Source organism: Chaetura pelagica, unplaced genomic scaffold (genome assembly GCF_000747805.2).
Source record: "Chaetura pelagica isolate M959 unplaced genomic scaffold, ChaPel_1.0 scaffold20, whole genome shotgun sequence".
NCBI classification, from domain to species: Eukaryota; Metazoa; Chordata; class Aves; order Apodiformes; family Apodidae; genus Chaetura; species Chaetura pelagica.
In genome coordinates, this window is record NW_009951958.1 from 3,165,291 (window position 1) to 3,177,125 (window position 11,835).

General features: G+C 43.2%; 1 protein-coding gene across 1 annotated transcript in view; it reads left to right on the plus strand.

The window, feature by feature from the left end:
• EIF4E2 (eukaryotic translation initiation factor 4E family member 2) overlaps positions 1–11,835 on the plus strand; it is a 20,696-nt gene that overhangs the window by 1,199 nt on the left and 7,662 nt on the right. The window contains exons 2-6 of the mRNA XM_010000247.1: positions 267–381; positions 1,659–1,793; positions 4,871–4,975; positions 7,925–8,077; positions 8,166–8,302. Of these exons, the coding sequence (XP_009998549.1) occupies positions 267–381; positions 1,659–1,793; positions 4,871–4,975; positions 7,925–8,077; positions 8,166–8,302 (645 nt within the window). The remainder of the gene's footprint in view (positions 1–266; positions 382–1,658; positions 1,794–4,870; positions 4,976–7,924; positions 8,078–8,165; positions 8,303–11,835) is intronic.

The following is an 11,835-nucleotide window of genomic DNA, read 5'->3' on the forward strand; positions in this document are numbered from 1 at the left end:
CAGTGTGAACTGCTTGAGGGTGTTCTAAAAAGGCAAATTGCTTGCTTCAGCTTGAAAAGTGCCTGGTCAAGACGCCTGCTACTGTCGCTGAGCGTGCAAAGTCGTAGTAGTTTTTACCGTGTGGGTTGTCAGGTGTAGATTTCTAAACGCTGACGGCCTTTGTGCCGCGGAGGAGCTTAGAAGCACAAACTGCTGGGGCTTGGTGTGAACCTCCTCAGCTGTGAGGTGTGAGACTCACTTTCTGTGTTCCTTTTTTTTTAAATCAGTTTGAAAGATGATGATAGTGGAGACCATGACCAGAACGAGGAGAATAACACACAGAAAGACAGTGAGAAGGAAAAGAATGATCGCGAGAAACCCCAGAGTACTACCAAGAGGAAGGTATGGTGCTGGAACCTGCATTCCATTGCTAAGGCACGACGTGGATGTGATAGACAGTCAGTCCTCAGTTCAGGGACAAGAAAAATGTGTCTTAGTGGGCTGCCGTCACTTAATGTGCTGTTTTAATGAAGACAGAGAGGCTAGGTTAGAATTTGGATAATTTGATGTAGTTTTTGGTGGTATATACTCCGAGGGGTGAATGCTCTCTTCACAAATTGCAGCTGGTGCTCTGCCACACTTCTGAATAGAAATGAGAAATAAAGCTTTATTTTCTGCAAAAAAAAATATTTGGAAGAGCATCTTGGGGAAGGGCTGGTTGGCAGGGGAGTAGTGCCTTGTAGTTGATTTACCAGGCTGTGGTTGTGCCACTGTTGAAATAACTTTAGATGGAGTCTCTGAGTGTAGTGTAGCTGAGTTAAGAAGGCTACACAAAAAGCCATCCTGGGTTTTTTTATCTTATGGTTGGGAAAGCTATTCTGTCTAAAGTAATGCCATTCTTATAAAAATACTATCTACAAGAGGAAAGTAGAGGTTTAAACCATAGTTAGTCCTGTAACAATATCAAGTGATACAAGATGAGGACTTTTGAGGGATTTTTTTCTGTCAGTTTTGACTCTTGGGTAGTTAGTTCTAGTTAGCCTCTTTTGTGTTTGTTAGAAGATGGATTAATCAGAAATTGATGTTTTAGAAATGGAAAAATTATCACTGCCCATTGCTAGTGATGGGTTCTGCCAAAGCTGACATAACGAGTTCTGAGACAGACTAATTCTCTCAGAGTTTAGGGTGTTGGTTGCTTAAGGGTATTGGTGTCACCAAAGAGTTATAATTGCTTTTGAATCATAGTTTGAATCAAGGAGGAGAGTGGTTGGCTTTTTTTCCTTCATTTGAAAAAGTTAAAACTCTTGCATTGCCCTTTCCAGTTTGTCTTTTTTCCTTTGAGATAGGAGCAGCTAAAGGAGAATTCTGTAATGCTGCTTTTGAGATTTATGATGGTTGCTTTTTGTGTGACAGTCTCCTGAGCTTAAGTTATTACTTCTGTAGCTATCTCTACACTGCAAGTTTCTAACATTCTTTGAAGCGGTCCAATGCTGTTTGTGTAATGTTCCATTTCAGACAATTAACAGAGATAGCATTTTTCTGTAAAAATGAGGATCGGTTGTTTGCTTTATAGTCTGAGAGGACAGGAACATGTGGACTTCTGATGCTGTCTGTGTGACTTTTCCCATTCCCCCTTTAGAGGAGATTATAAGGGGTAAAAGAGCTTTTCTGTTCTGCAGGCTGTTGTCCCAGGGCCAGCTGAGCACCCCTTGCAGTATAATTACACCTTCTGGTACTCCAGACGAACTCCTGGGAGGCCTACCAGCTCACAGAGCTACGAACAGAACATCAAACAGATTGGCACCTTTGCCTCCGTGAGTATATCCCTGTTGTCCTTTGTCACTTGGACACATGGTGTGGTCGTCCTGGCTGGCTTACACCCTATGTGGTGGGTGGATGCACATGCAGGCTGTTCTTGTGTTGTCAGGAGCAGAGGGGAGTGAGGGATTTGCCATGACTTATGCACAGGTTCTTGAATTACCTACAGCAGGTGAGATGTCTTAAGCAGTTCTCCTGTGCCCCATGCTAGACATCTGTGCCTGCAGTAATGGTGGTAGCTGGAATAATAATAGAAAAGGAAAAGAACTCCCATGTAGTTGAAATACAATAGCTGGAGCAGAACTTGACAGGTAAGCAAGAGAAGGAAAGGAACAGTTTTTCTGAGTGCAGTGTAGCTGTGAAGCAAAGACTGTACAGTTCCCCTCCCGCACACTTTCCACTTGCCTGTATTTCCACCACAAAGACTGTGTTTGGAACAAGCATCTGGTGTGCTGTATATACAAGCACCTGGTGGCCTGTTGCCTGTCTGGAAGTGATGACTGAGGTACATTTTGGTGTTGTAGTGAAGTTCGATGAAAGGCAAACTGCTCTTTACCTTTTCCCTTCCCCTCTTTCTTATTCCTGGAAGAAACTGAGCATCTCCTGTAATATTGAGCTGTTGCATGATACTGGCAGTGTAAAACTGTTATTAAGATCCCAAGATAGATAAGCAAAACATGTCTCTCTTGTACAGGCACCACAAACAATGCCATTCTTCAGGCTGAGAAGACTGTTACCTGCTTTTTCTCTATTCTTTTTTTTTTTTTTTTTTTATTATCTGGTATTTTGTCCATATTTTCCAGGGTCCCTTGCAAATGTGAGTTCTGCCCACTAGTAAATCTCTTGTCTCTGTAATATGAGAATCGGTAAAAATATCCCTTTATCCCTTCTGGAGGTTGCAAAAATATGCCTGGCCAGACAGCTGGATTGTGTTGTCTAAGCCTGTTTGAATCATGGGTAGTTATTGCTCTCATTCTCCTGTGTGAGCAAGTACTTTTAGTTCAGTGAATAAAAAATGTGGCTGTGCATGATGATCTGGCAGTAACTTTTTATTCTGTCTGTTAAATCAGTGTATACTTAACATGGATTTTAACTCCTTAGAGGAAAAACTTCACACATTCTGTTGTCCATTTCTGCAAAGATTTTGTGGTTGCTTTTGTGGGTTGGAAGTTACACAGTTAAGTTAGGGTTGAAGGAAGCTGGCCAGCAGATTTGATGTTTGGTTCTAAATTCTGTTTCAGGAGGAGGAAGAACAAGCTCCATAAGGAATTGTTTAAGCCTAAATCTGGGTTCAAATTAATTCTTTGCTTTCCAGTAGAAAGCTCTGAAAGCTTTTAAATGCTGACCAGTAGAGGGCACTTTCACTCGGTGTGTAATGTAATTTCCTCACTGCGTTTGAATGTATCTGACAAAAGTAGATTGCTTCTGACCCCACCTCAGTCTTGGTTCATAATTTTATTGGCTATAAACGCAAATTCCTGCTTGGATGGCAGAGGTCAGAGGTTGGAGTAGAATTCCAAGTGTTGACCCAAGTCATTGAGGTCTTTGATAAAGTACTTGGGATGGTGTCTGACCCCTCCAGCTTCACTGCAGATCTGCTTAATAGCTATTGTCTTGCTGTATAGAGTCCTCTTACAATGTCGTATAACCTTTTCCAGTGCCTTGTTTTGTTTTAAAGATCCAACCTCTCAAATTCTTCCTTATCCAGAGAATCTCAAAGGATATATAGGTTATTTTTAAGAATTAGAAAAGATAATTCCCTTGTCTTCTGGCCAGTTTGTCTGAAATAGACACAGGGATGCCAGAATGGAAACTGGTCCAAGTAAAATGGCCCGAGTGTACCATGGCAGATTGTAAAAGGAAATAATAGGCACTTAAAAGCTTTGAATGGTGCCTTAGGATCTTAAACCATCACCAGAATGTGTCTTTTGTCTTAAAATTTGATACTATAAATTAAATATTAAACAAGTCTCATTTGGAGGTTCCTGTGGTCTCCACGATTGCAGAGCAGTGGTTAATGCAGAACTGATGTCTACAGTGTAGAGAGGCTTGGCTGAGGCCAATGCACTTGGCACATATCCACTGACTGAAAGTTTAGGCTGTAGGATTTACAAGGTATGTTTGGAACTCTTCTCCAGAGCAGCAGATATCTTAGCACAGGTTTTTTCAGATAAACCCTAAGTGACGTTAGAAATGCCTGTTGAAAATTTCAGGTGGTCTTCTGGTAACACAGCCACGCAGAAACAGGCACCCAAGTGCTGATCCTACAGCTGCCTCTGGATATCCTAGTGTCTATTTTAAGGCAGTTATTCTGTCACCTTATGACACACCCCTACCCGAGAAGGGCAACTGGGAAAAGAAAGAAGACCTGTGGGTTGAAGTAAAAACAGATTTAATGAAACAATAAAAAAGACTTACTCTTAATCCCAGTGCTGTATGAAACAGTTATACTCAGCCCATGCAGTGCTGGAGAGCTGTGTGCTCCCAGCAGTGGGTGTCAGGTATCCAACCCTGTGAGCACCACAGCTCCAGGGAGAGCCCAACAGTCACAGCACAGGGGAGAGCCTGGGGGGCAGAACGACCAGGGACACCCTCCAGGGATGGCAGCCATTGAAGAAGAGCCCCATCCCCAGCAAACTTCCCAGTTTATAGCAGGAGTTACATTTATGGTATGGAATACTTCTGTTGGCCAGCTCAAGTCAGCTGCCCTGGGTTTTGCTCCTTCTCACCCCAGCACCTGGCTAGCTCAGAACTGCTGAAGATCTTGATGACCATGAAAACCCACATTCTGTGGCTGGCCAGAAACTAAATAGTGTCTTATCTCCTTTGTTCTCACAGAATGGGGTGCTGCAATCTTCTCAGAAATTGTAGCTTCCGTGAACAGAAAATTGATTCTATAATTCTATCCCAGCAAAATCATGACAGCTGAATGACACCCTTGTGACAAGAAAGTAGAACAGAAGAGAAGGAAGGTGGCTCTGGGCACCTGGTATAGGAAGTTAAGCCTGTTTCTATGGGAATCTTGGCTGTGAACAGTTTGAGTAGCTTCATTGTGTGGTTCCTATTGTTGCAGGTGGAGCAGTTCTGGAGGTTTTACAGTCACATGGTACGTCCTGGGGACCTGACAGGCCATAGCGACTTTCATCTTTTCAAAGAAGGGATCAAACCCATGTGGGAGGTGAGTTGGAGTTCTCCTTTCTGCCTTGGTATTTTCCCAGAGTACTCTGGAGTGAACCTTCTATAGTGAAGGGACTCTTGTCATTAAATGGCACTCCTGGCTTCTCTTGGGTGCAGTTCTTTCTTCTGGGTTACCTATAAACTTATCCTCAGAACTCTATCCTGTGTAACCTAGCAGTCCTGTGACCTGCTGGCACAGGAGAGGGAAGAGCCACAGAGTTGCTACCTGGACTCCCCCAAAGGTGGCAGAACTGCCTTTGCCTGTGGGTCCAGAAGATCTCTGGGCAATGTTGCCTGGAGCCCAACAAAGGGGAGACCCCAACTAAGGTTTCTGTTTGCTAATCTAGACACTTGCCCCTTATTATGGCTTTATCCAGTGATAGCAGTGTGAGGCTTTCCTCTGTAAGTGGAATTCAACAAATCTTATAACAAACCAACACTCATTTTTCAGAAAAGGAAGAGGAGCATATATTTAAAAGACAACAGCTGTATGTGAAGCTGGAAATAGAAAGAAGAGTTAGCCCTTTGTTTCCTTTTTTTCGTTATTCCAGGGCACTTAGTTTGCTTCTGCTCAATCCTATCCAGATCTGTTAAAAAGAAAAAAAATAAATAAATCTTTGCCCAGCAAATCATTCTTCCAGTTCCTGGCTTGCTTCCAGCAATGACCAATACCATTCACAATATGAGAATTTTATGTGTTGCTCTGAAGTACCTAATTACGCTGCTTGGTCCTGAGAAATTTATATGTGACCCTAGTTGGCAATTATTTTAAGCAAGGTGTTTTATAGCCAGTTACTGCAAATACAATTTATATAAAATGTTTAACCCTCTTTGGACTCCTAGTGAGCTAGCTGCTCTGGTAATGTGTGAACCAGAGAGTCCACAAGTTAATGATACCAGCATTTCTAGAAAACGTTTTCCTGTAGCCATTTTAAGATAGGAGTGGAGAGATTTTTTTTTTTTTTTTTTTTTTTTTTCAACTTCTGGCTCCATTTGCTTCTTGTATTTACAGAAGAGGACCTGGCATCTGGGATCTGGTTTCTGGCCTCCCCTTTGCTGCTTGCTTTGTAGGGCTTTGTTTATGCTCCTTTATGCTCCTTTCTCTTCCAAAGTAATCCTTACTTACTGTCATTTTTGTGGGCATATATTTTTGTGTTTGTAGCTCTGATCTGTTTCTGGATCCATCTGTGCCTGTTCTGGGTAAAGTCAAAAGCACTAAGTGTAATGTGCCCTGTTGATTTACTAGCCTGCAGATAATTATTATTCTGGTAAAGGGAAATCAAATGCTTGACTGAACCAAAGCTTGTTTAACCTGGAAGAAAACTAACAATAACCATAAAACACACAATACAGCATCTGTCTCCCAGTCACTGTTCTCTTTCTAGCCGTGAACCTGCTTAAAAATATTTTGAGCAATACCAATTTGTCTTCTGACCCCCGTTAGTCACTGTGGAAAGCTTGAGGAGTTAAACCCAGGTTCCTGCTTAAAGGCTGAAGCCTAGACAGCGTAATTCTTAGAGTGTGATGTTCCCAACTCAGAATACAAAGACACTTCATCAGAAAGTTTGCATCTCATGGGAGTATGCCACATTCCTAGAACTTGTGTTGATTTGGATTCTTCACTTTGCATGTGGCTGCTGTCATGCTTTGATGTCTGCCTGGAGCTGATGCCTTCCTCTTTCAGTACAAGCTTTAGCACGTACCTGAAAACTGGGAGTCTGGTGAATGCTGCTGTTATGCTGGCACTTCTGTGTTTGCTGAGGATTGCTTTGTTAGCACTTGCTGCCTCTGAGAGCACAAATGTTCAGCTTTATCTGAGCCCTAAATAAGCTTTAAGGCTAAAACAAAATTAACTGTTCATTACGAAGGGTTGGGCTGCCTTGCCTAGTGACTTAAGATGTGTCCCAGCTTGGCATAGGGGATTGCTGGTTATTTGGCCAGGGATGTCCTGTGTTGGTCAGTCCCCTCTGAGTTTATCCTCTGTTCTCTGTTTCTGTCCTAGACCTGTCTTCCCTTTCCCTTCCTAACTGCCACCTCTTTGACTTGTCCCTACCTCTCTCTCTTGGGCTTTGGATGGAATTTGTTCCCCTCTCACCTTGTAAGATTTCCCAGCTACAGTGTTGTACAAGAGAATGCCACAGCGTTCTGCACAGAGGAGGAGCTGCTGTTTGATGCAGGTGTGCATTCTGTGAAGCTGGGGAGTCTGTAGCAGCTTTTGGCTCTTGTTTCAAGTGCAAAATACAGAATCACAATACTGAGGTGACAGGTTGGGTGCTTAGCCTACGCTTTTTCTATACTATCTCCTGTCATTTTGTTATTTCCTTGGCTCCCTGCAGTCTGGAACAAATATCCAGCTGTATGGTGGATGTGTGATCATGTCAGTGATTCCTAGAGAAAGGACTGGTCCTTTTGGTGTTAACACAACTTCTAAGCCTATTCCTGGAAGTGTGGAACAAAAGTGGTTTTCAACTTTTCACTTGCTTTTAAATATCACTTTGTGAATTCTTTCCCTGCCTTCCACATTCTGTGATGAGGCATTTTTCCTGCTCTACAAGCAGAAGAACATATACAGGGATTAGACAAAAGGGGGACTAGTTTTGGCTTTAGAAATAGTTCTAAGTTCCTTGCGTCTGCTTCTGTGCACAGATTGGTAGGCTGGTGTTAGTTTTTGCTAGTGGGATCAAAACACTAGAGCTCAAATACTCCGTGCATAGAGCTTCATCTGGAGTGCTGGGAGTCTTTGTTTCAAATGCTTTGTATTCAAAGTAAGTGGTGTACCTCTGTCTCTGCTTGTGTGTGGGAAAAGTGAAATGCTTTTCCTTGAAAATACCTCCATTTTGTCCCTTGCCCCACCCGATCAATATCTGCTCTCGTCTGTGGCTCTGCTCTCTTGTGGGAAGCAGAAAAATAGCTAGAAGAAAACAAATTGATTTCTTGCCCCTCTTCCTAGGATGATGCCAACAAAAATGGTGGTAAATGGATTATCCGTCTGCGAAAGGGCTTAGCGTCACGATGCTGGGAGAATCTCATTCTGGCAATGTTGGGAGAGCAGTTTATGGTGGGGGAGGAAATCTGTGGGGCAGTCGTCTCTGTCCGATTCCAGGTAAGTGCTTCTGAGAACTGGCATGTGATTCTGTTTGGGAGTGCTGCAAAAAGTCCCATCTGCTTACCCCTTCCTTGGTGTTCTGTAGGAGGATATTATCTCGATATGGAACAAGACAGCCAGCGACCAGGCCACGACGGCACGGATCCGCGATACGTTACGAAGAGTGCTCAACCTACCTCCCAACACCATCATGGAATATAAAACACACACCGACAGCATCAAGTACGTCTGGTTGCAGGGGGAGGGCCTGCTGCTGGTTGCATGCGTGCTTGAGCAATTTAATACAGATTGCAGGAACCAAGAGGGGTGCTTGTCTGCGTTGGGGCTGTGCGCTGCAAACACTAATGCAAACAGCAGCAATTGCTTTGAAAGCCAAATATCTGTCATTATTGTGCTGTTGTCAGGGACATTGGGTTCTTTCTAATAGCAAAGCCTTCTTTTTTTTTTTAGTGTATAGTCCAGGGCTTTGTCAGAAATCCACCCTGCCTCTCACTTTGGAGATGGGCAGCCCAGTGTGGGACTGTGGCATGATGTATTCAAAGACAAAATTGCAGTGGGGGGACGATGACAAGATCATTTGAATAAATAGAGATTCTGGGGAATAAAGTGCGGAAGCTAACGGGGATTTATAGTGCCATTAGACTTATAAATGGTCTTGGGAAAGTGCTGTGTGAATTTACAGTGCTGTACAAATGATTTCTAATCATAATAAACGTCGTATATTAGGTCTTCCAGGCCCTGGTGACAGAGGCTCTTTAACAAGACTAAAAGATCATGGTACAGAGAGAGGACAGCTGTATTTTTAAATAAACCTATTATAGTTTACCATACCATGCCATTTAGGGTGACTTTTATTTCCCACAAAGTGACCAAAAAATTGCATGTATAGGGATGTATTAGACAGAGGTGAATAATGTAATATTTTATTTTTCTTAAGCATGTTGTAAACCAGTACACTGATTAGGTCATATTGGTTAAATTAAGACTTAAAAAGATGTACCTGGAAAAAGAATGAAAGCAAATTAATAAGACATTGGTAGAGCAGTGAGCTTTCTAATGTAGCCTATAATCAGAGGGCAAGTAGTTTTCATTACTTCCTTTCATTATTCTAGCTTGTCTTCTCCAGATAATCATGCTGTCATCAGTGAGCTGTCAGAAAGTTTGGTGAGATCAATCCTGTTTTTAGCAGACAGCTGGCTTCCAGTTGTGGCCAGTTTTGAGTGTGGGTCACTAGCAATAATACAGGTCCTGATTTAACTACCTATAGGCATCTAGTGTTCCCTGTGGCCCTCTCTCCTGTGTGCGTGGGAAAGAGAAGGGAAGGAGAAATTATTATAATTATGCTGAATCCTTTCCAGGCAGCTTTGGTTTCTGAAAGTTCCCACTTCTGTTTTTGAAATCTCTTATTCATGATTTCTCATGCACTTTTTGCCAGGAGAGGGCACTATCGACTGTCTGTACCTGTTACGAGATAGCAAAGTGCTCTTATGGCATGATAAAAGGATATTTTACTCCTTTTCAGCAGTAGCAGACTGCAGACTGTGGTGATGTGGCTTTCTGGTGGGAGGAGTGAAGTGTTTGACTTCTCAGTCTCTGTAGGGAAGGCTTTCTTGAGGCAGCTCTCCTAAGCTGTGGTGCTTTGTGTAGCAAGTTTAGAATGGAAATGCTGTGGCCTTTCCCTTACGAGCTGTTGCCACCAGCACTTCCTAGTACAGGGAACGCTGCTGTAGTGATGATTGTAACTCTTCTTTCTCTGGCAGGTGTCATTCCTTGAGTGATGGTATCGTGGTCTTCATTCCCTACAACTATGCAGCATGCCACGCTTGCTGTCCCCTCTTCCTGCATAGCATTGAAGTTTCATTTTGTACTGCTGACGTACGGTACAAAATGAGCTTGTCCATGAATAACAGGTGTTTGAGGAATCAAGCTTAGTAGCTCAAATTACAGTTGGGAGCAATTCTCTAATGGGAGTGGACTGGCTTGTCTCGCACTTGCTCTTCTGTGGGTAGGAGGAATAGGCAGCATTTGGTTTGATGGTGTCGTAGTGAGGTAGATCTAAGCAATTAACCTTCTGCCACATAGCGGGTCATGAGAGCTCTTTCTTTTTTCCCATTGCCTTGCTTGAGCTGCAGCAGCCTGATGGCACTGCTATCTAACATCTCTGATGGCACTGATGTAAATTCAGAGCAGAACTGTTGGTCTGTGGAGTTTCTGTGTAGCAATGTGTGGATCAGCTTCTTGTGCCTTCCTCACCTGGTACCAGCAGGCAGCAGCTGCAGAGAAGTGACGGCGCCTGCTTTGTTGACAGAGAAGAGCAGGACAGCCCCAGCTTTCAGGCTGACTCTGCTTGGCTGTGCTTCATATCATTAAGGTTCTCTCACTAATGAAGAATCTCTTGTGTAACTGGTTCTATCCTGCATGAAGTCTGGCTCCTTTTCCTCACCCATCTATCAAGCCCTGTTGAAATACTGTCCGTCATGAATAAACTCCACTTACGCGGCACATGTACCATGTGATTTATGACTTGGAGGGCTTTCTAGGCAGCACTCTATATTCACACTCTGGCTGTGTTTTATGAAAGGCTCTAATGGAAGAGCCGTGCTGTAGGCTTTGTCAGGGCTGCCTTTCTAGGGGGACTTGTGGCGTTTTTCATTTGTATGGGCTGCATCTCTCCACTAGAGCTCTGCTCATGTGCAGGGTTTGATTGGCATTGATTGTGCTTTGGGGAAGGGAGCATGCTTAGCAAGAAAAGAACAGGCGTTTCTCAAAACCTTGACTTTTGGGTAGTGAATTGACCTGGATTAGTTTTTGACACGCTGTAAATGACCGCTTCTGTAGAAATTGCTAGCCTGCCCCTCACAGTGAAACCTGAGCCCTGTGTTTCAGGTTTTATAGATTCCTTTTGTGATGATGCATTTCGTATTAACTCATTTTTAGACACCATTTTTCATGAGTTGTCAGTGAGGCTGCAGCCCCCTTTGTTTCAGAAAGCAGTGGTGCTGCCAAGCTGGATTTGAAAAGTATCTGTTGCTTCACAGCTATTCCAAGGAGCTATTCTGCATTCTGTCCTTCCTGCTCTCAGTGGTGGGGCTTGTGCATTTAGCTAGATAAGCAGATCTTTCATTGCAATTTTCCTGTGTTTGTCCCTTCTCTTGCTTGTGATATTGACAAGCTGCCTAAATCCCAGCGAGTGGAAGGGTCAGCCTAGCCTGTATTAATTTCCAATCTTGCTAGAAGAGCTAGAGCAATCTCTTGGATTTAGCTTAATTCCAAGGGATTTATAGTATCTTAGATGTTACAGTGCTGCACACCTGAAAGAATGTGTGACATTTTATGGGCTATCTTGCTTCAGTAGCTGGAGAGAAACCACTTCTCTTTGTTCCCTTGGAGGTGGACCTAGAGATACGCACTTGGATGTAGCAAACAACTTAATAGGTTCTGCTCATCAGCGTTGTTGACCTTGTAGGTGACATGGTCCAGTTGTGACAGTGGGTTGTGGACAGTGGCACTCCTTTTGATTTGGAATTAAGAAATAAAAAAAGTAAGAACAGCCTCTTTCTGCATTAGGAGGTGCGCTGTGCATGTTTTGAAAGTGTAATGTTGCTGACCACGGTCTGGTTGTGTCTCAGTAAAACGACTGAAAATATTCAGGTATCTGTAGTATCTTTAGTGAATGAACTGCAGTTGGGAGAGGGGTGGATGGAAAAGGATCATTGTAAAGTTTGATTTTTGAGCATTGCAGCAGGAATTGCTGG